The sequence below is a fragment of the Oryzias latipes genome, chromosome 1 (genome assembly GCF_002234675.1).
Source record: "Oryzias latipes chromosome 1, ASM223467v1".
Classification (NCBI taxonomy): Eukaryota; Metazoa; Chordata; class Actinopteri; order Beloniformes; family Adrianichthyidae; genus Oryzias; species Oryzias latipes.
This window is the reverse complement of record NC_019859.2, coordinates 26,059,174-26,082,351: the sequence shown is the minus strand read 5'-3', so window position 1 is coordinate 26,082,351 and position 23,178 is coordinate 26,059,174. Positions and strand designations below refer to the sequence as shown.

Sequence of the window (23,178 nt, the reverse complement as noted above, 5' to 3'; positions counted from 1 at the left end):
GTGCAAGGTGGGAATCGAACCTGCAACCTTACAATCATGGGTCGACCGCCCTACCGCTGCACCACGGCCGCCCAACGTCAATGCGTTCTCCATCCAATGGCAAAGGCAGACAGGATTTTTTACCTGACACAGATGCCAGTTAAAATTCAGACCCTTACGTCACTGCGTTATTGCTCCAATGGTAAAGGCAGACAGTATTTTACATCTGCTAGGGACATCAGTGAAAATTCGGACAAAAGCCAAAAAATAAATGAAATAGTTCCGCTCACTGTCATGTGGGCTTGGTGTGACCCCACCCTTATATCAATGCGTTCTCCCTCCAATGGCAAAGGCAGACCGCAATTTACACCTGCCAGGGACGCCAGCAAAAATTCAGACCAAAAAATAAATAAAAGAAAAAGTTCACCACGCTATCTTGTGGGGTCTGTGTGACCCCACCATAAAAAAAAAGTTCCACACGCAGTCTTGTGGGGTCCGTATGACCACACAAGTCAACACGTTGTCCTTTCTATTTATTTGTCCTTTTTATATATTTCATTATACTTTCTTTTTTTTTGATATATTTTGTTTTCTTTGATGTGATCACCTGATGCAGTAACAATTGAAAGTAGGGGGTTAATAGGTTGTTGTTGTCTCTTGTTTTCTATACCAGTGTTTTTCAACCAGTGTGCCGCGGCACACTAGTGTGCCGTGGGAGATGGTCAAGTGTGCCGTGGGAAATTCCCCTCATTAACTGATGTAAAAACATTTCCCATCTCCAGGATTTCAGCTCTCTGTTCATCCAAACAGGCCCTGATAAAACACTGAGGAGTTAAGAATATAAAAGATCGTAAAATACTTTTTCTTTGCGTTTATTTTATTTTATTAAAGACATTTTGATAATAATGGCGGTACAGTATCACGATTCAGCTGCAGCTTCGGCTGTATTTTGGAAAAGTCCCGTCCCTTCAACTGTTTCCACCAATCATTCTTGGGGGCTTAATCACAAGTCATCAGTCTGTCCAATCAGAAGTGGTTAAAGTCTTCACTTCCTTGTCCCGATTTAGCTCGTAAAGTCGCTCAGTTCTGACAAAAATACCAGCCAAAGCTCGTCTTTAGCGGTGTAGCCTTCCACAGAATCCGATATCAGACCGTGGAACAAGTGAACAAAACAGTGAAGCTCAGAGACGCGATCTCCAGCCGTTTTATGCACTACATCTCCCATGATGCATTGGGTTGTGAGAGAGACAGCGCACAAGGAGATCTGTTGTTAAACGTCTTGAAACCAACGAACACACATCAAACTGTTTTTAAATCTTCTAACTTAACTTTTGTTGCATCTTTTAGAAGAAAACAGCTGCAGTTTCCAGCTTTTTCTGACACAATTATCTCAAAAATGCATGTGAGATTGTGGAGGGGCTGTAGATCAATACAGACTATGAGTTTCTCCTTGTTTTTTTTAATTTTTGGAGGCTGGTGTGCCGCGGGATTTTTTTTAAGGTTAAAGTGTGCCGTGGCTCAGAAAAGGTTGAAAAACACTGGTCTAGATGACCCAACTCCCAATGTTAAAGTGCCTAAGATAGCACAAGGGTTACTAAAGTCTGACTAATGGACTTGTCTATGACTCTTTTGTCCTGCTTAATGTGCCTAATAGTTTTGTGCCCCTTATTTATAAAACAGAACATTCATTGACAGTACACTTTATAATCGGGTGCACCCTACAGTGCGGAAAATTCAGCAAAAAAAATAAAAGTAAAAAATTCAATTCCCCATTGTTAGTAAAAGAATTGTTTTTGACAAAAGTTTACAAATGTAATAAAGAATTACAGTGGAGTTCTGAATACTTACTAGCAAACTCCTGAGGGGACATGGGAACACTCATGACATCACTGAAGTGTTTCATCCAGGATTCCTGGTCTTCCTCTGTCTCGCAAGTAAAGAGGAAGCAGCGTTCTGGAGTTTTAATGGTGATACCATGCTGCCAAGAGCCATTGTGGTAGGTCCCGGAGGGCAAACCAGGAAAGATTTGGTAACCATGGTCCTTGTTCCCCAGAAAAACCTCACCTTTGGCAAAGGCATCCTTCAAACACAACGAAAAAGGCTTTTGTAACAACAAAACAAATAGATCAATCCTCACTATTAATGGAATCCCCCTAAACAGTGCGTTCTTAAGAGACTAGCCTAATAAATCAGTCTGCAATGTAATCTTTTGAATGTAAATAATAGTTTTAGGTGTTTTTAACATATTCTTGCGACATTTTTCTTGTTATTAAGCCATATGCAAAGAAAATCAGGCTACAAAGTGCATTTCTGATCATTTTTTTATTCTTTATTGTTAAGCTAGCATCTAGCTCAAAACTGTACAAGTGGATAGCTCCAGTATTTCAACGTTTTTGTTTGATCGTTAATTGTAGGTTAGGGTGTGAGGGGCTGTAGGGTGTAAACAAAAGAGCTCTCAGAAGCAGGGACGGAAAGGGAGGTTACATCACTCCCAGTGCATGTCTTGGTGTCTGTGTACAGCTGCGTATGCAGCATGTGCCGCGTTGCTGCTGTGACGTCGTCAATGTGCAACTTTGTAGTTATTTGCAGAACTAACACAAACAAGCCTCCAATGACACATCTATTATTTATGTATGTATAGGATAAAGCTCGACAATGTGTGTCATAAATTATTGGGGTACGCAGAAAATGGCATAAAAATCACTCTGTACTCTGAGGGCTGAAATAACACGTCAACATGTATTATGCTAATAATAAGACGTTTTTGGTCAATATTTTTTAGATCGCTCAGAGAAGTGTTCCTACTGCTTGTATGTGTGAAATTAGAGCACTCTGGGCCTGATGTTTAGTTCTTTTTTTTTTGTTTTGTTTTTTCTTAATTTTTCAAGATTGAAAAATATACCCCTTGCAAAAGTCTATTATATAAGGAAAACTTCATAAAGCCAGGTTTTTAGCTGTAAATTGATCTTTTACTGCATCACAATGTCATGAATTTTGAATGAAAATATCTAAAAAAGAAAGCTTGTTACAGAAATTATTAGATAAAAAAAACGTGATTTCCGTCATGCAGGAAACCTGGGTCGCTTCCCAGGGCGTGCAATGAGCTAAATCCAGTGTGGGTCCTTAGGCAAGACCCTTTGCGCTGCTGTCCATCTGGGTCTCTTTGTTCCTTGAAAATACAGAGTTGTTTCAGGAAGTGCATCTGACATAAAAACTCTCTGCCAAACCACCTATGCGAATAAGTGAAAGCTGATTCACTGTGGCAATCCCTAATAGGATATGCTGAATGGTGAACAACAATTACAGGTCACGATTAATTATTTACACAAAAAAATAATTTGCATGACAGCACTAGATAACATTTCGAGATTTTTGTTTTACAGGCATGACAGAAACACAGGCATGAAGTAATTTTAAGAAAATATTAGAAAGAAAAACTGATTAATTGGTAAATATGAATTAAATTTGATCAGTGGAAATGGTTCTTTGGTAGTTCTTGGGACCAAGTCATAATTTGGAGGGCATCCTTTTCTCCCACACCGACCACCCTTTGGCCTTTTGCCTGGTAGCTCCAACCTCAGCATCCTTCTGCCAACAATATCATGTCGTTCTTGTCAACATGTCTAAATCATCTCATTTTAGTTTTTATCTCCTAAATATCTAACATGGTCTGTCCCTCTGTCATTTCTGATCCTATCTATCCTTGTCACTCTTCAGCTATGCCTCCTGTATGTTGCTCAACCATTAAAAACAGTACACACATCCACTCAGCCTAGGGGTAGTGTCTCTTCTAAAGCAGAGAGGTCATGGGTTCCAGCCATCCATAAGACTCTAAAACTTGAGCTAAATTGTTTTCCCTTCATGACAGCCTTAAAGACCCACTCCTACAAAAAACATTTTTGGATGTTTTTACCATGTTATTGTGGGATTTTTCTGATGATAGAGGACAAATTCAGCTCAAAATTGCATTTCTGAGTATTTCCGTGTTCAAATTGTGGTGAATCAGGTGCAGACAAAAGAAAATGCTGTTGGAAAAAGCTGTGACGTTGAATCCACAATCGGCACCCTGCTCCACTCCATACTAATGCATCAATGTAGATGACTAGATCAGTGTACATCTTTGTTTTCCTCGTCCAAACTGGCATCTGGCTCAAACTTTTACGGCTGGATAGCTTCAATGTTGCTCTTCATTTTTGCCACGACTTTTCAGAAACCCTAGGTTGGGTTTCTAAAAACTGTAAGCTACCGGGAGAGAGTGTAAACAGATGTATTATAGGAATTGGGGGCAGGCAGCTGCATCACCCGCCTACAACTCAAGGGTGAATTTCTAATGAACTGTTGCGGCTTTGCAAAAGACCACTGGTAACACTGTTGTAAATGATGATTAACCCTTGTACTATCTTAGATGACCCCACCCTTACATTGACATGTTCTCCGTACCATGATAAAGGTGGATAAAGGTGGAAAGATTTCATCTAATCCATGGACACGAGTGAAGATCACAAATCATTGAAGAAAAAGGGTTTAACGCACTGTCTAGTGAGTCTAGATGACCCAATTCCCAAAGTTAAAGTGCCTAGGATAGCACAAGGGTTACAGTGGGACTTTACAAGTCCAAATAACCTGCCAAATGCAGGGAACAAATTTTGCACACCCAGGCGTTTGACAACTGATGGCTCTTTAACAAATACATCTAGTTATTCACTCTAGATAAGAGAATAGATGGAAGATAATATTTATAACTATACAGGTCTTCTGTTTGTTAGTGTACAGCTGACATACCAGAGGATCTTTGAAGTACATGAGTCGTCTGTGGTCCAGTGTGAACCAGCGCTTCTTAAACCCTTCTGTTTGCTATGAAGACAAAGACAGTGAGCCGTATTATCAGTTAAAGCTCTTTTGTGCAGTTTTACTCATTTTAAATGAGTCACAGTCAAAAAAAGTGTCTTAGTACAGATCAATCTTACACTTACAGAATTGCATAAACACATCATAAGGCATGAAGTGCTTCTATTTTCACTGTACTTACACTTTTTTATTTGATAATTTGATTTGGAGTGGTTTATTTCAAGCAATCAAAGCAAGAATAATGCACAAAGCAATATAAACAGCAGTTATACATTCTGAAATTTAGGTATCAGTATAAGACAGCTGGGTCCGACGGAGGGCTGGTCGTATAGCTGCAGACCACACCCACCCAGGATATCCACTGTTTGTACCTCTTCCCATCAGGAGCATCAGAACCCACAAGCAGACTGAGAAACAGCTTCTTCCCCATAGCTGTGAGGTCCATCCAACCCCCCCTTTGGGATGAATTTTAGCGCAGACTGAGAGTCGAGCCTTCTCAACAAACATAAGTGTTTGACATCACCATTGCGCTTCTGGAAGAATGTTCTAAAATTCCTATAAATTCACTCCTTCCCAGAAGGATTGAAGCCGTTTTAGCCAGAAAAGGACGACCGACATCATATTGAAATCTATGGGTTAGGAATGGGTGGCACCTAAGTTCATATCGAGGCAAGGCAGGTGACAGAATACTATTGGCAATTTAGTGTATGTAAATGCGGGCTTCCACATTAAAAACTACCGCGTTCACGCATTGCTGCGCACATTTTTTAGAAAGTTTTCAGGCTCTACGTACAAAATGTGCGAGCTTTGAATGCACGTCAAAAGGTAAACCAGGTTGAGCTTTGACCAGTCAGGAACTCTGATTTGGTAGTGACGTATGGATGGCATTCCCTTTAATTCATAAAAGTCCCAACTATTTCACAATTGATCATGGAAGAGAACTTATTAACTGTGGTTTCTCCCCGGCCGGAATTATATGACACCAAGTCTTTCATTTATCAGAGTAGGTCTCCATCCATCCATCCATCTTCCTCCGCTTATCTGGGACTGGGTCACGGGGACAGCAGTCTAAGTAGAGATGCCCAAACTTCCCAGGCCAGCCGAGAGACATAGTCTCTCCAGGGTGTCCTGGGTCTTCCCCGGGGCCTACGCCCAGTGGTACATGCCCGTAACACCTCTCCAGGGGGGCGTCCTGGAGGCATCCGGACTAGATGCCCGAGCCACCTCAACTGGCTCCTTTCGATGTGGAGGAGAAGCGGTTCTACTCCGAGCTCTCCGCGGGTGACCAAGCTTCTCACCCTATCTCTGAGGGAGTTCCCAGCCACCCTGTGGAGAGAGCTCATTTCAGCCGCTTGTATTCGGGACCTTATTCTTTGGGTCATGACCCATAGCTCATGACCATAGGTAAGTATTGGAACGAAGATCGACCGGTAAATTGAGAGCTTTGCTTTGTGGCTCAGCTCTCTCTTCACCACAACGGACCGATACAGCGACGTCATAACTACGGATGCCGCTCCGATCCGCCTGTCAATCTCACGCTACGTTCTTCCCTCACTCGTGAACAAGACCCCAAGGTATTTAAACTCCTCCACCTGGGGCAGGGACACTCCATCCACCGAGAGATGGCAAACTACCTTTCTCCGGTCAAGAACCATGGCCTCAGATTTAGTGGTGCTGACCCTCATCCCAGCCGCTTCACACCAAGGTTATAATAGTTTCGGAGTTTTTATTAGTTTTAGTTTTTATTTAGTTTTGAATTTTTGTTTTTAAATTTATTTAGTTTTAATTAGTTTTTAGAGGCTGCTTTACTAGTTTTTATTAGTTTTTATTTTTTGAAATTGCTTCGTTTTAGTTTAGTTTTTATTAGTTTTAGTGTTAGTTTTAGTTTTTTTTTTGTAAATTAGGATACTTGTCAGGTGCATGATTCAAAATCCCCAGAATAAGTATTGTATGATAAAAACGCAATCAAAGATACATTTTGAAACACTTATTCTTCAGAGGACACAAGGACAACCATCCTTAAATTAAAATACAACAGCCGATAACAGCATTACGTTATCTGCTCTGGCTTCTTTTTCGGGGGAGGGCGGGCGACAGGCTAGCTTGTCTAGGTACTGTTGATTTGCGTTGTTGTGTGCGCTTTTTAAATGTACTTTTAGATTCGTAGGGTTTTTCCCTTTGAGGAGCGTTCCACAAATTTTGTCTCCTGCTTCGACTACAAGGCACTTACTTTAGTTTTCGACGCTGTTATATTCAAACCAACTTTTAATGCAGCCATCACGCTCATGTAAATGTCTATGACCACGCTAGCCGGCAGTGTCCGACAGACATCATGTGATGTCACAGACTACGTGATGCCGTAAGGTTCAGATTAAAGCCCTGCGCGGGACTATTTTCTTCATCCCGCGCCCGCTGAATTTCTGACCAATCCCGCCCGCTCCCGCAACGTATGCGTTACACTCCCGCCCACACCCGCAATATGTATGTCCACTCCCGCCCGCACCCGCAAAACTCATAGACTTTAGTCCCGCACAGTAATAGAGATGCATTGATTTTGTATTGTCTCCCGTCCCGCAGGAAAAAAAACACGTATTTGTATTGATATTATTAAAGAGATTCATGTCCCTCCTCCAGCCTCATCTTTTCATGCATTCCTCTTGTGTAATTTGCAACTTAATTATTAAATATATTTTCACAAATCCCGTTCGGTTAAAAGTGTGCGCGCGCAGACAGACGGCCTGAAGCGCGCTCTTAGTAAGAGGCGGGGCGGGGCGCACCCCCAACAACAGGTTAGATGACAGAGGCCATTGGGCGTCTCTACCTGGTGCCCTCACGGAGCTTCAGTACATAAGAATCCAACAGCCGCTCAGCCGAACGTAGTCCGCTAATATGTATTCATGAGATATTCATGGCAGCACTGATCCCTCGGGGGTTTTTTCTGCCGCCCGCTCCCGCCCGCAGCACAATTCCAACCGCCCAATCCCGCGAGATTTGGGTTGGGTCCCGCGGGACCCGGCGGGACCCAATCCCAATGCAGCCCTCTAGTTCAGATACACAGTAAAACTAGCAGGGTGAAGTAAATAGACTTTATTTCAACCCAAAAGACTTATGTATTAACAAAGACGAAAACGAAGTATTTTTTGGGGTTGATATTAGTTAGTTTCAGTTAGTTTTATACACACAACAAACAGTTTTAGTTAGTTTTCGTTTTTTTAAAAACTCTCGTTTTTATTTTTATTTCAGTTAACGAAAATGTTTTTTCAGTTCTAGTTTTAGTTTTTTCGTTCGTTTTCGTTAACTATGATAACCTTGCTTCACACTCGGCCGCAAACCGCCCTGATGCACGCTGGAGGTCCTGGCTCGATGAAGCCAACAGGACAACATCATCTGCAAAAAGCAGAGAGGAAATCCTGTGGTCCCCAAACCAGACCCCCTCCAGGCCCTGACTGTGCCTAGAAATTCTGTCCATAAAAACTATGAACAGAACCGGTGATAAGGGAAGCCCTGCCGGAGTCCAACGAGGACAGGGAACAGGTCTGACGTACTGCCGGCTATGCGAACCAAGCTCCTACTCTGGTCATACAGAGACCGCTAGTATTGGGTAGTCACAGTCCTATTTGAACACCATGGGCTAAATACTGTATGCCCACTATAGAGCATGAAAGATGTGCCCCCTGGGAACTTTCTAAACTTTCTTTGGAAAAAGACAAGAAAACAGCATTCACTGTTTTCTAAAAATGGTCAACATATATGAAACAGAAATGACTTGCTGTTGAACTGGAGAAAGAAAAAAAGGAGGAAACTAAAGAAACTGATAAAAAAAAGGATAATCAATTCCCAAATAAAAGGTTTACTCGCCCTGGGTCCTGTTTTCTCCATGTAGCCTTCCTTGAGAAAGTTTCGAGTGAGTTTGGGTACCAACTGAAATAAACAAGTACCAAAGTGTCAAATCATAAAGATAAAAAAACAGTAACCAAAAAATGTTGGCACTTTGTGTTGAGTGTCAGAAAAAAAGAACAGGATACGTTGGGGATGCTCACCTCAGCATCAGTTGCTCCTGGAAAGGCCACCTTTAGATAGTGAAGCTGAACAGCTCGAATTGAATTGAACCAATCAACAATCTCCTGAGAAAAACAACAGAAAATAGGAGAAAGTGTCACTTTTTAGAATCACTTAAATTAACCAAGTTTTTAGCGCACATTTTTTTTAATGTGACTTCAAGACAACTGCACATAAAAAAAATGCAAAAATTGCCTCTAAAAGCTATTGCATAATGAAGAAAATATTGATCTTCATTACTGGTGCAAATGTTTCTACATCTGTCAACAAATGTGTTAGGAATACCTAACAGATGCACAGTTATGTATGCCAGTCCAGGATCAACATTGTGAGAAAGTGATGCACATTGCACACTCCAGGCGCACTTCAGCCCTGGTCAACGACCAGCCAGCAATAAATGATGCAATTTGTTTCAGCGTTACAAATATTAGTAGAAGTCATTTCTCATTGCTGGCAACTCATTATTTAGAGTGTTTCTGGTTCAGGGATAAAGACTGCAAGGTCAGGGATTTTGCCACTGTGGACAGCACCACAGCCTTAAACCTCTTCTTTTTCAGCACACATTCTTTAGAACAGAGACACTATGATTGGAGGTATACTAAAACATGTTTTAAAAAATATAGGGATGTTTACACCAAACGTGATTCAAAAATCAAATGTTTCTCCTTTCTCTCTATGACGCAAGTCAAATTTACATCTAGATGCTTGTCCAAAAATGTGTTCTTAAACTTAAAACTCCTGACGTATGTGGGAGGAGCTACAGTTAAAGGTTTTTTAGCCTCATTGCTAAATTGCTACATGGAAGCATTGATTTTGCAAAGCTTTACAAAAGTGTTAGTCAAGTAGATGGGTTCATGAGATCATTCACAAAATCTCCCAGTAAAGTTCATCATCTACTGCCGGAGCTGTGTCTGGATACATGTACTTCCATCTCTCTGTGACCCACGTTTGATGACTTGCTGTCCCGCAATAGTCAAAGGAGGGAAAACATAAAAATGAGAATCACATTTGCTGAACTTCTTACTATTGTCTTGATACAAATAAGAAATGCATAGAGTTCAGGAAAATAAAAAGCAACAATCAGCCTCTTCTCTATGTTGGTTTTGGACTCCACCCACTGATCACATCAGTAACAGCTCATGGGCCAAAGCTGAGGTCATGATTGGTTGAAGTGATCATTTTTTGCCTAAGTTCAGATATTTGAACTCTGGAAACACAGTGCCACTAAAAATGCACTGCGGCGTGACCGCCACGCTGTGCCTGATGCACAAAACGCACAATGGGACCTCTGATTGTGTCTGTAAACTGACTTAACATTGAAACTGGATTCTGCCTGGAATCGCATTTGGTATAAACATTGCTTTAGAATAACACAAGACATATTTTTTAACAACGTTTATAAGCATGAATAAAAATAGAAGCCATGCTTGAAGGTTATCTGATATTATATTCCATGAAGAATTTGACAATGTTAAAATGGATATCTAAAGAAGTAAGTTGCACTTGTAAAATTATGAACTTGTGCTTTTGAAAACTGTAAAGAAACGTCTTATTGCTCACCTTGCTACTGTCATGATAAACAAAGATGTTCCGGGTGCTGTAAGCTTTGAGGTAGGTGATCTGCAGGCCGTTGGGGTTCCCTATTTTTTCTGGCTTGAATGTTGCATTGATTGTGTCTACTTTGATCACAGCCTTGGGATCCTTAGCCTATAGAATTGGGAAAAAAAAGGGTAAAAGTTAGAGATAAACAAAAATGTTAACTTGAAGAGCATTGGTTTGACACAATAATGATCACCAATGTGTAGTTATTTTGGGGTTCTACAACATTTGACATTAGATAGCTAACTGTCACTAGCACTGGTTGCACTGGCTGAAATTGCATGCATTATATGTTCGGCAGGAGTCTTTCGGATAATTTTTTTTAGATACCTTTAATAATTTATTTAAGGATACATCCCCTCAGAAACAATCCTCCACCAAAGTTAATTTTGTTTTTTGTCCAGCATGTCACTGAATGAAGACATGCTTTGAAACAATATTTCTCTCAGGGAGTTGGTACAGTTTCCTTTGAAACATTTTGCCAAATGCCTTTTATCACATTTGTTGCATCATATTTTGAACAGAAATGACAATCTAGATTTGTGTAATCCCACTTCAGATACAAAAGAAGAAATAAGCAACATGTTTCTTTCTTAAGAAGTAAAATATGGCAAGCTTAACATGATAAAAAAAGAAAGTACTTTATGTTATGTTTATAAAGAGTCACATCAGTTTGATATTCGGTCTTACCTGCTTTCTGATTGGCTGATTCACCTAGAGGATCTTGATTTTTGAATGCTTTCGCTTGTGTTGTGTTTAAAGATATTAATTTAATGTCTTTTAAAAACCCACTTTATCAAAAAATAGAAAAAAAAATGCTCAAAACATGGTGACACGGCTTTTGAATGCTATCTGATTACATTTTTGTTGTATGTGTGCTATGAGTAAAAGAAAAAAAATGTTTTTGTAAAGGCCCTGTTGCGAGTCATTGGCAAACGTTTTGATCAAATTTGCTTACATCAAATTTTGTGAAATACTTTAAAGTGCCTTCTCTCTCTGAGAGAACGAATCGTCTGTTTAGGAACTGTCCGTTGTCCCGCCCCCTCTTCATCAACATGCCATCCCTAGTTCCTGTGGGAAGCCAGCAAGTCATTTATTAACATTTAGCTTATTAGTTAAGTTTTATTGCAACTACTGTGTGAGCAGTTCAGTGGTCAAATATGCACTTACCTTCCTCATATATCAAGTTTCTGCCAGCCTCAGAAAACTCTTTCCTCTCATACTTTGCTCTAATCCATTGCTCTCGTAGCACCCTGAATGTACAGATAAAAAGGCAAAACTAATTTAAAAAGAATGGTATATGTATTCATGTATAAAGTTGCCCCTAAACTCAGGACATTAAAAGCCTGGTCAAATGCTGAACTACTTAAAAGCGTTTCTTCATTGTAGAATTATGGCTTGCACCATCATCTTCTAAAGATTTTGAGAAAAGGTTAATTACAGTTTTATTTAGTTTTTTAGCAAAAGTTGAACCTTTTGGAGGTGTGAATAACATTATGAAGAATTTCATGAAGAGATCAACACAGAAATAGTTAAATATGGGGGTAGTAGTGCCATGATATGGAGTGCTTTTGCAGCAACAAGGCCCAGACAATTCCTTGTAATTGTCAGTATCAATAATCAAGGGGTCTAACAAAAAAAAACAAAAATCCTTAAAAAGCCTTCAGTAATGATAATTTGATCAGTGGGTGGATACTAAAACCAACAAGGTCACTCTTGCCATTTGTGCTCGTCCCAAACATTATGATGTTACTTTGTATTCATACCCAGACAAGGAATAATTAAGGTTCTCTACTTTTATATTTTCCTTTGTGGTTAACCATTGTGCTATCTATCTTAGATGACCCCACCCTTGCATTGACGTGTTCTCCCTACCATGACAAAGGTGGATAAAGGTGGAAAGATTTCATGTAATCCATGGACACCAGTGAGGTTCACAAATCATTGAAAAAAAAAGGTTTAGCACACTGTCTAGTGGGTCTAGATGACCCAACTCCCAATGTTAAAGTGTTTAGGATAGCACAAGGGTTAAAAGTGCAACTGACAGTCGTCAGACTGGGTCATCAAGAGATAGAAGTACCATTGAAAGTGAATGTCATTCAAAAACAGTTCCTGCAGTAGATAGTGAACCTCACCACACTGGGAGTCTCTGAATTATCTTGTAAACTGAGACACAACGATGTGCTTGCCAGCACATTTGGAGTGCCCCTCAAAATAATTTAATTCAAGCTATTCACTCAACATCATTCATGTTTGGTTTAATTTAGCAATGAGCGCAGTAGAATAATGGTGAGCAATAGTTCCTCCCACATCAGGTTTATGAACACACTTTTGGATTAGAGTTTAGAAGCAAATTTGACGTCCATGAAAATAGAAGCGAAGAAAAAAATAATCTTCTTGAGCTCATGGGAACTTGAGGAAATGTATGTGGAAAAACACGTAAACCTTTAACAATGGAGATGTTGCCAGCGAAAAAAAATAACACATGCACTTTGAAATACAAAAACTCTTCGTCCCTTTACATGATCAACGTGAATCAGCCGATTCCAAAGCAGAGAAACGTCTTTGCGCCATTATGAAACACATCTTGCATATCGGCCCAAAGACCTTATTTCCCTGTGTCAGAATCAGTTGAGTTGTGCTGATTGTGTGAACACATTAAATTGTTGACACAATCAGCCCAAAGTTGCTTTACTCCACTTAAGAATCTGCAGGAATTATATTTATTGCATTAACAGTTGAAAAGTTATGGTAGTTTAAAGAATGAAAAAATGAGAAAAAAATGTAGCCATATAAATTTCTTTCCTTCTTATGTTTGTCTTTTATTGTTGTTGCTTTTAATTTCATGTGTCTTATGACATGTTATTTTAACTAATGTATAAATTTTTTAATGTCAAGCAACTTATGTTCAACAGCATGTTTGATGAAAAGTGCCATCCTAGGCACTTTAACATTGGGAGTTGGGTCATCTAGGCATGAACCTTTTTTCTTCAATGATTTTTGATCTTCACTGGTGTCCATGGATTACATGAAATCTAGGGAAAACACGTCAATGTAAGGGTGGGGTCATCTAAGATAGCACAAGGGTTAAGAAGGAGCATGAAGCTGCAGCGGAATGCGAGACCAGCTCTCCCCTCCTTCCGCCTGTAACACAGCAGCAATGTGGAAATAACAGGGCTGGTTTAAAAAACATACCAGTAAAAGAGCGCAGCAGTGACTTATAAGCAAGCACCAATGTTCTAATCTGTTCTAATCTTCCTAATTTTTTCTAGTCACTGTGCTGCTTTTCCCTTTTTCCTATATGTATGCCAACCAGTGCTGTATGTGATGGAGATGTCAATTTCCATGCGGGAACCTCCCAAATGGATGAATAAACTTGTCTATCTATCTATCTATCTATCAATGCGCGCGCTCTCCGAAACCCCTCGCGCACCAGGGAGGAGCGCTTTGTGCCCCCACATCTGCCTTAAAGCATGAACCTCACTTCTGCTCACAGTTCCCTCAGTTATGGTGAGGAAATTTACAACTGCGATTCCCCACTTCCCATGAGTCTTAGGGGCTTAAGGTGGGGCTAACCCCCAGGTCGCCACATTGTGTTGTAGATTGAAGACTGCGTGCGTGTTTAAGAAGGAGCAGTGAGCGGCAGCGGAAGGAGGGGAGAATGGGAGAGCAGCTCTCCTTCCGCCTGTGACACGGCAGCAATATGGTAGTAACAGGGCTTGTTAAAAAACAGACCAGTAAAAGAGAGCAGCAGTGACTTAAAAGCGCGCACCTCAGCGCGGCATGCGCTGCGCGTGCGCCAGAAGTTTCCTTCCACAACAGTGATACACTGTTGTGGAAGTGCAAAGTGCTGACGCCTCTGCACTCCGCCTATGTCCCGTGGGCTCCTTGTCTCTCTCTTCCTATCTTCTCAGACACCCCTCGCGGGGGGGGCAGGGAGGAGCGCTTTGTGCCACCTGACTTCCGGTCCCTGTACTCAGGGCGCGACTGCCGGTGGCCGGAGCGAACCATGTCTCTCAGCAGAGCAGCTGGACAAAATACGTTTTGTGTTTGAGGGGCGTGGAGGAAGCTTTGTTACGTGTGGGAGGCCATCCGTCCCGCAGCTCTATGTGAACGAGCGGCCAAATTTAGGAAAACCATGTCTCCATATCACACAGCGGCTTTGGGACGGTGTGAGCTTTTCAAAGCAAAATGCCGCCTGGTCCTTAGAAACTTTTCAAACAATCACGTGGATTTGTGTTTCTAGTCATGTCCTGACAAAATAAAGGCTGATGTTATTCCCACATATTTACGTGCAGCCAAGCTGCAGATTGTGGCATTTCCCGCATCCATTTATGTTCATCCAGGCTAAATGTCGTTGTTAGCGCATGTTAGCCTTCACCTAACCGTTATTCCGGCTTCGTTCTGCCACAAAAAAGCACTGACCACACAGATTAAAAATAAAATGATGAGCGAACAGGCGCTTCATAATAACCATAATAATAAAAGCACGTTTAAAAGATCATCTCGTATATTACGGAGCTGCTAAATATATGGGCTGCTATCTCCGTCAAGCAGCAGACCGGCTTTTCGAAACCTGTTGGTGATGGTGGATTTTTTCACACTGCTTTTAACGATTGCTTTTAACTTGAAAGCTGCGTCATATTGTATTGGCGGTCACGTGCACGTTGGGTCTAATGGCACCAAAGGATTGTGGGATGCGGCTGAGCATGGGTGTTTCTTTTATTGCACCATGACTTAAGTGTCTAACAACTGAAGCTAGGTCCACACTGTTTGGCTGCGTAACGATATTTTAAAGCAATCGCGCTTGTTGCTGGACATAGAATTATGCAGGCAGTCTCTACTCAGGCTGCTGGAGCACTCCCGGCGGCTGTTAAAGAAAAGCACAAATTAGCCACATCATCGAATAAGCCGCAGGGTTGAAAGTTGGTGACAAAAGTAGTGGCTTACAGTCCGGAAAATACGGTACTCCTGGAAAATTGGCTTAATATTGAGAATAATAATTAAAAATGAACTATGAATTTAAATGAACATGTGATCCCCTCCTTTTTTTGTCAAATAAAAACCATAAACAACATCCATTGTACCATCCAGCCCTAGACTTGCATTTGTGTGGACGTAACACACTTTGGAATAAGCAAAACTTAGAAGAAATACAGATTTTAGATGGAGTATTTCCCAATATGGTTACTCACTGGCAGTCCTTGTGGTTTGGTATGTAGTAGTAGACTGGAACGGTAGCCTCATAAATCTTCTTTGTTGGCTCGTTACCATTCTTAGCCATGAACTATTAAAGCACAAACACAAAAGTTTTAGGATACAAAGGACTTTAAGGCTATCAGAAAATAAGAACAAATCGCAAGAAAAATACTTTTTTTTTTCTTAATTCAGGTACAGACTAATTTTTACCTAATTTAAACCTCCCGGTGTAGTAAAAAGTGAAACTTCATATACCATTTATGAACATGCAGCTACACTTGTATTTCTTTTACTCTGTTTACCTTTTTAATGACTATCAGTTAAATCCACGATTTTTGGTTATATTAAACTGGTAAATAAATCACTTGCAAATTTAGAGCTCTCATGGAACTGCAAATGTTTAATAAAACAATTAGGTCACTATAAAATTACATTTTTAATGTCTGACATGCCTATATTTAAAGTGCATTTAAGTTCTCATAGAAGGGTTTTGCTGGTGAAGCACACTAAAACTCTGGTGCTGATCAAGTAAGAATTAAGTTAAATAAATAAAAGAACGAAAAAATTAATAAATAAAGTAACAGGTTTACATGTTGGGTTAGTTCATCTCAGTCTTTGGTTTGCTTTCCACAGGTAAAGAAGTTTGCCGCGACAGAAAACCTCATTGAGAATAGGTCTTTTTTTTTCTAGTAAAAAAATGACTTTAGATTCGAGGAAAAAATGTTGAACACATAGTGTATGTAAAATCAATTGAAAAGATGCAATAATATAAAGCAAAGATTTGAGGCAATAGGGATTCAGAAAACAATCATCATACCACCATAAAGAACCAAGAAAGAAGAATTTCAAAGATGATGTAGCACAGCACTAACCTCAAGCTCATGATCCTCCCAGTGGGACAAGCCCACAGACTTGACCTTGCTGATTTCTTGGATGTTACGGTGGATCCCAGAGCAGGCTAAACAAATGAACACACCCAGGGAACATGAGGCCCATTCAGGATCTACAGATGCAAGTAATGGTTAGGTTAGAAACTTAATGGTAAAGGAAGCATGGCACTTTCAAATAAATATGTACAGGCAAAAAAGAGAGGATATGCTGCAATTACAAAAATCCTCAATTGTTTACAGTGAACTAATTGAATCACTGCAGAATTGAAAGATCTTTTAACCTTAATATGTTCTTCATTTCTCCCTGTAAAATAAAGTAGCCATGTGAAACTTAAAGTTGTGTCCAAATTTCCTCACTACTTAGTGCACTATATAGGGCATTTGCCATTTTGTCTGGGGGTCCGAATCTGCAATTCCAAAGTGCCCTGGAAATTACCCAGAAAACTCCATGAAAAACTAGTCTGTATTGTTGCTACTCGATCTGTAACCGCTACCCGATCTGTCCATGCATGCACAAATATGTCACTTCCTCTTTGTGACCACCATTGCGACAGAAGCAATTTGAATTGGGGTGTATTCAGACCGGACACATTTGGTTCACCTAAAGTGAACCAGAGTTCGTTTCCCCCAATAATCTGAAACAAATTTTCAGCCTGAATACACCCAAGCAGACCCTGGTCCGGGACCAGGAACCGTTCTCGGACCCATCTTTCGAGGTGGTCTCGGTTTGTTTCCAATTGGACTATGGTGAGCTATAGTTCTGAATACAATCCGTTCCTGGAGCTGAGCAACTGAACCAAAACAGCCACCATAGCCGACGTAAACAGAGTAGGGATGTAACAACAGATTAGTTGCAGACAAATGTAAAGCAACGATTGTTGTGTTATCAAACAGAACAAAAGAGTCCAACTGTTTATTTGTTAGAACGTTTATTTTAACACAGCTGAAAACCCTTTCCTGCTTTTCTGTGCAAAAAAATAATAATAATAATCCAGAAAACATGTTTTTTCATTTGTTAATAGATGAGCAAAAACTTGACACTTTGGATGCAATTATGTATCAGACCACTTTGGCTCCAGAATTATGTTATTTAGCATCTACTTAAAAGAAAAAGAAGTTTTTCAATTGTTTCATAGCTGGAAATACATTTAGACTTTAAAGGGTATAGAAAAGAACTTTCAATTAGCTTGTACTAAGCCTGGTGTAATGTAATAAAACAATGATAAATCCTTCTTAAATTTAGCACAATACGAGCTTGATACCTTAAAGCAGTGTTTTTCAACCAGTGTGCCGCGGCACACTAGTGTGCCGTGGGAGATGGTCAAGTGTGCCGTGGGAAATTGCCCTCATTAACTGATCTAAAAACATTTTCCATCTCCAGGAAATCAGCTCTTTGTTCATCCAAACAAACCCTGATGAAACACTTAGAAGTTAGGAATATAAAAGATCTTAAAATTACTTTTTCTTTGTGTTTATTTAATTCTATTAAAGACATTTTGATAAGAATAACGGTACTGCGATTGACCTGCAGCTATAACAGTTTGCGGAAAAGTCCCGCCCCTTTAACTGTCTCCGCCAATCATTTTTGAAGGCTTAATCTCATGTCATCAGTCTGACCAGTCAGAAGTGGTTAAAGTCTTCACTTCCTTGTTCTTAATTCTGCTAATAAAGTCGCTCAGTTCTAACAAAAATACCAGCTAAAGCTCGTCTTTAGCGGTGGAGCTTTCCACAGTGTCCGGTGTCAGACCGTAGAACAAATGAACAAAACAATGAAGCTCAGAGACGCGAGTCTCCCTGCCCTTTTTCGGCAGTTTTCACACTACATCTCCCATGATGCATTGGCTAAAAGGGACAGTGTCTCAGCGCACAATGAGTCATCCTTGTCAAACAAACAGTTTCTAAATTTTCTACTTTAACTTTTATTTCGTCTCCTAGAAAAAACAGCCGCAACTTCCTGCTTATTCTGCCACAATTATCACCCAAATGCACGTGAGATTGCGGGGGGCTGTCGATCAATATAGACCATGAATTTCGCTTTTTTTTTTTTCTTTTGGATGCTGGTGTGCCGCGGGATTTTTGTCAAGGTTAAAGTGTGCCTTGGCTCAAAAAAGGTTGAAAAACACTGCCTTAAAGAGCCTGTGCCGTGCAAAATCAATTTTCTGAGATTTTAAATGTAGTATAATGTTCATTCCTTACGAAAAAAAATAAAAACCGTTAATTGCTCTGTTTACGCATTTCTGAGTATACCTCTAAAAACCTGTGCAACAGTTCCTCTCCACCCAAGAAAACGAGTGGGTTCTCACAAGCTGTTGTAGACCAGTGAGAACAGCCACTTTTCAGGAAGAGTCTGCACTGCCAGCACTGCCCCCAGGCTAACACAAAGACCCACTTTCTCTGTGGAGCTAGCGGTGTTAGACAAAAACGCTTTGCTTTTATATGCACAATATTCACATCCATCTTTGCAAGGGCTTGGATGTTGTTTGTTTTCCTGGGTGAAACACAGACACGTTGCCGAGGCCAGCTTGAGGTTGACGTCAAGAAATGGGCAGAACCAACGCGGAGCGAAAGCCGGTGATCAAATCGTTTAATTCCGGATTGGAAAAGAACTCAGGAAAATAACTAATATTTAATAAAAATGTGCTCTTTTGTGTGCCAAAAGTAATATATTATTATATAGATGCATATTGTTTACTATAAAAGGCTTAAGAATAGCATGGAATAGGCCTTTAGAAATTAACCAAACAGTATGCACTAGGGATGCAACAATACGCTTTTCCCATAATTTTATTCAATGGTGTAGTATAGGTTTCAGTTTTAAACTAAAAAATGTTACATCCCTATTACACAGTGGATTCAAAAATATTCTAAAATCTTACTAGATTTTTACTCCACCAAATGGGTGACATCATGTAAGTTGTTCGGCATATCCCGTCAGCTCCCCCAACAGTGAATCAGCTTCCACTGAGGCTCACAAGTGGTTTGGCAGAGATTTTAACGCCACATACCCTTCCGGACACAATCCTGTATTTTATCTAGGCTAGGGGACAGGGAGACCCAGACTAGGGCCCTCTTGTGGCTACATAGTTTTATCCCATTTTGGGGGGGGGAAGTAGTGGGCATGTGTCTGAATCCCGTTAAAATCCAATTATGTAATCATTTACATTCACAAACAGTATTGAAGAATTTGATTTTCAAACCCTTTACCCTATTTATATTAGAAAAAAACATACAAATAATTCTTAACAATTTAAGTTGTGTTCTATTGAAAGGATCTAGCTACAGGCTAACCAGAGTTTGACACGGCGGAAGCATAAATATTGCAGCGTGGAGGGATACATGAGTGAATCGACAGTGATCCAACTGTCAGTCTCTGTCAGTGTCGATCAAATGTGGGAGGATGGCACCTCGACATTTATCCATGGAGGATTAAACCACGGAGTTATTTAATTTTGGGATAGAGGTCACTGAAGATGAGAGAAGTAAATTCAAAGGTAAAGTATTTGAATTTTTAATCTTGTTTGTGGTGTTAATTCAAAGTTGGAAGTTAACTTTTACTGTTAATGTTAGCGCTAGCCAAGTTCAAACTCTGTCAACATGAGCTAGCTAGACTCACATTGAGGATTGCTATTATTAACGTTAACTAGTTAACGTTAGTTAAAACATTATTATATAATAATAGTATAAATAAATATTATAAGTAAGTTAGCAGTACTATCTTGGCTACAGTTCACAATCGAGCTAACGTTAACTTTTCTGCGGCAAAAACACTTCTCATCCAACTCTGACGCCGAAAATTTAACGTTAACGTGAAATATTAATAAAATATTTCAGATCAAAAGACTAATGGGCGGCAAAAATGTTTTTTTTTTCTCTCCACCCCCCCACACCCCCCATCATAGCTTAGCCATAAAAATACTGTGTCAGAGTTGGATGAGAAGCGTTTTTGCTGCCGAAAAGTATTTTGTTCTGACTTTGTGAGCTAGCTGGACTGTGTCATAGGAGAACGATAAAAAAAAAACTTTTTGCCGCCCAACAGTGTCTTGTTCTGGAATATTTTAATGCTAAAGCAAAGCCATTTGGGCGGAATGTGACTATCGATAGCCAGTGAGGGTTTGAAAGTATGATTTAGTCTTTATTTTGTTGTCCAACGGTCTTAGAACATCTTCGTAAAACCATGTACGTTAACGCTAAATTACAACATCAGGTTAACTGACAGAACCGACCAACGGTTGCTAACCTCCCTTTCGAGTAACGTTAACATTACTAACTTTATATAGCTGCTGTTATACAAATAAATAGGGGTGTGTATTGGCAAGACTCTGTCACGGTTTCTGTTTCTTTGCCCTTGTGGTTTGTTTCCTTTTTGTTCTGGCATGTTTTGAGTTACTTCCTGTTTTATTTTGTAGTGTTTCCTGGTTTGTTGTAGTTTTGAGTTTTACTTTGGTCCCCATCCTTCCTGAGTGTTTCCACCTGTGTCTCGTTTGCCTGCATGTATTTAAGTCTTGTCATTCCCTTCCTCCTGTGCTGGTCCATAGTTTGTAATTGTGCTGTTCCTTGGTTTTGAGTGTTTCTGTATTTCGAGTATTCTAGCCTGCTGAAGCAGTGGTTTTGTTTTTTTTGTAGTTTTTGTTATTAAACCCCCATTCCCTGCATCCTCCTGCCTCCTCTCCTCTCTGCGCCTGGGTACTTCCCTTCTCCCCCGTTACATTATGGACCAGCCAAATCAGTACCCAGCAGAGAGGAACATGCTTCATTTTGGAGCATTCTTTCAGGAGGCAGACGAGAACCAGCCGGACGAGTTCCTCTGCCCGGGGATGAGGGACATGCGGCTCCTGGAGGCCTACTGCCAGCAGGACGAGAGGACCAGGATCTATGGGTCTTCTGACTGGGTCCAGTTCCACAGTGTTGGGTCGGACCAAGGACGTCTGGCTTCGGGAGGGGGCCACCGTCACCGCCGACGCCCTCATCGTCCTTCCTCCACTGTTCCCGGGGTGGAGCCGGAGGATATCCAGGGGGCCTCCTTCCTGGCCACTCTCAACCAGGATATGTGGTTATGGGAGGCCTACTGCCGAGAGGAGGAGAGGGTCGATTCTACTGACTGGTTCGAGCTCCCCGCCTCAGCGTTTAACGGCAGTCGCCTGGCTATGAGGGGGGGCCACCGTCGTCGTCGCCGCCACCGCCCTTCTCGGCGTCCCGTCGTGGTTCCGGAGGTGGACCTGGAGGCACCCCAACCCGGTCCTGCGTCCAGGAGGGCGCCTGATGCACCCCAACCCGTTCCGGCTCCGAGGAGGGTGCTGGACCCACCACGACCGGTTCCCGCTCCGAGGGGGGTGTCGGACCCGCCACGACCCGTTCCTGCTCCCAGGCGGGCCCTGGACAGGGGGAGGGAAGACCGGAGGGAGCCGGACCCACCTCAACCTTTTCCTGCACCAGACGTCTGGCCCGAGGCCCCTTCAACGGACGTCTGGCCCGAGGCCCCTTCACCGGACGTCTGGCCCGAGCCCCCTGCACCGGACGTCTGGCCCGAGCCCCCTGCACCGGACGTCTGGCCCGAGCCCCCTGCACCGGACGTCTGGCCCGAGCCCCCTGCACCGGACGTCTGGCCCGAGCCCCCTGCACCGGACGTCTGGCCCGAGCCCCCTGCACCGGACGTCTGGCCCGAGCCCCCTGCACCGGACGTCTGGCCCGAGCCCCCTGCACCGGACGCCTGGCCCGAGCCCCCTGCACAGGACGCCTGGCCCGAGCTCCCGGCTCCGCATCCTGAGCCCGAGCCCCCGGCTCCGCATCCTGAGCCCGAGCCCCTGGCTCCTCATCCTGAGCCCGAGCCCCCGGCTCCTCATCCTGAGCCCGAGCCCCCGGCTCCGCATCCTGAGCCCGAGCCCCCGGCTCCGCATCCTGAGCCCGGGCCCCCGGCTCCAGACGCCTGGCCCGAGCCCCCGGCTCCAGACGCCTGGCCCGAGCCCCCGGCTCCAGACGCCTGGCCCGAGCCGCCTGCCGCGGACCCTGAGCCCGAGCCGCCTGCCGCGGACCCTGGGCCCGAGTTGCCAGCCGTTTGCTGGTCGGACGATCAAGGCCGGACGGCGCGGCCTCCCGGCCGCCCTCCACACCCGCCTCGACGGACAGAGCGGCCTCATGGCCGTCCCCCGGACCCGCCTCGACGGACAGAGCGGCCTCATGGCCGTCCTCCGGACCCGTCACGTCTAACTGAGCGGCCTCCCGGCCGTCCTCCCGGCCCGTCTCACCAGACTATGTTGGCCCTTGTACTGGCCTTTCGGGCCCCCTCCTCTTGGACTCTAGTAGGAACCTCGGTGCGGTTCCTTGAGGGGGGGGTTATGTCACGGTTTCTGTTTCTTTGCCCTTGTGGTTTGTTTCCTTTTTGTTCTGGCATGTTTTGAGTTACTTCCTGTTTTATTTTGTAGTGTTTCCTGGTTTGTTGTAGTTTTGAGTTTTACTTTGGTCCCCATCCTTCCTGAGTGTTTCCACCTGTGTCTCGTTTGCCTGCATGTATTTAAGTCTTGTCATTCCCTTCCTCCTGTGCTGGTCCATAGTTTGTAATTGTGCTGTTCCTTGGTTTTGAGTGTTTCTGTATTTCGAGTATTCTAGC

The 23,178-nt window shown here is 42.3% G+C and overlaps 1 protein-coding gene across 2 annotated transcripts in view; it reads right to left on the bottom strand.

Annotated features, from left to right (window-relative positions):
* The window catches only part of LOC101155162 (arf-GAP with dual PH domain-containing protein 1), a 40,637-nt gene that overhangs the window by 2,325 nt on the left and 15,134 nt on the right, over positions 1-23,178 (bottom strand). For both annotated transcript variants that reach the window (XM_004084756.4, XM_023959067.1), the window contains 9 exons: positions 16,557-16,687; positions 15,681-15,772; positions 11,656-11,738; positions 11,444-11,556; positions 10,447-10,593; positions 8,868-8,951; positions 8,686-8,748; positions 4,762-4,833; positions 1,828-2,059 (listed from right to left, as the gene is read on the bottom strand). In XM_004084756.4, coding sequence (XP_004084804.1) covers positions 1,828-2,059; positions 4,762-4,833; positions 8,686-8,748; positions 8,868-8,951; positions 10,447-10,593; positions 11,444-11,556; positions 11,656-11,738; positions 15,681-15,772; positions 16,557-16,687 — 1,017 coding nt within the window. The remainder of the gene's footprint in view (positions 1-1,827; positions 2,060-4,761; positions 4,834-8,685; positions 8,749-8,867; positions 8,952-10,446; positions 10,594-11,443; positions 11,557-11,655; positions 11,739-15,680; positions 15,773-16,556; positions 16,688-23,178) is intronic.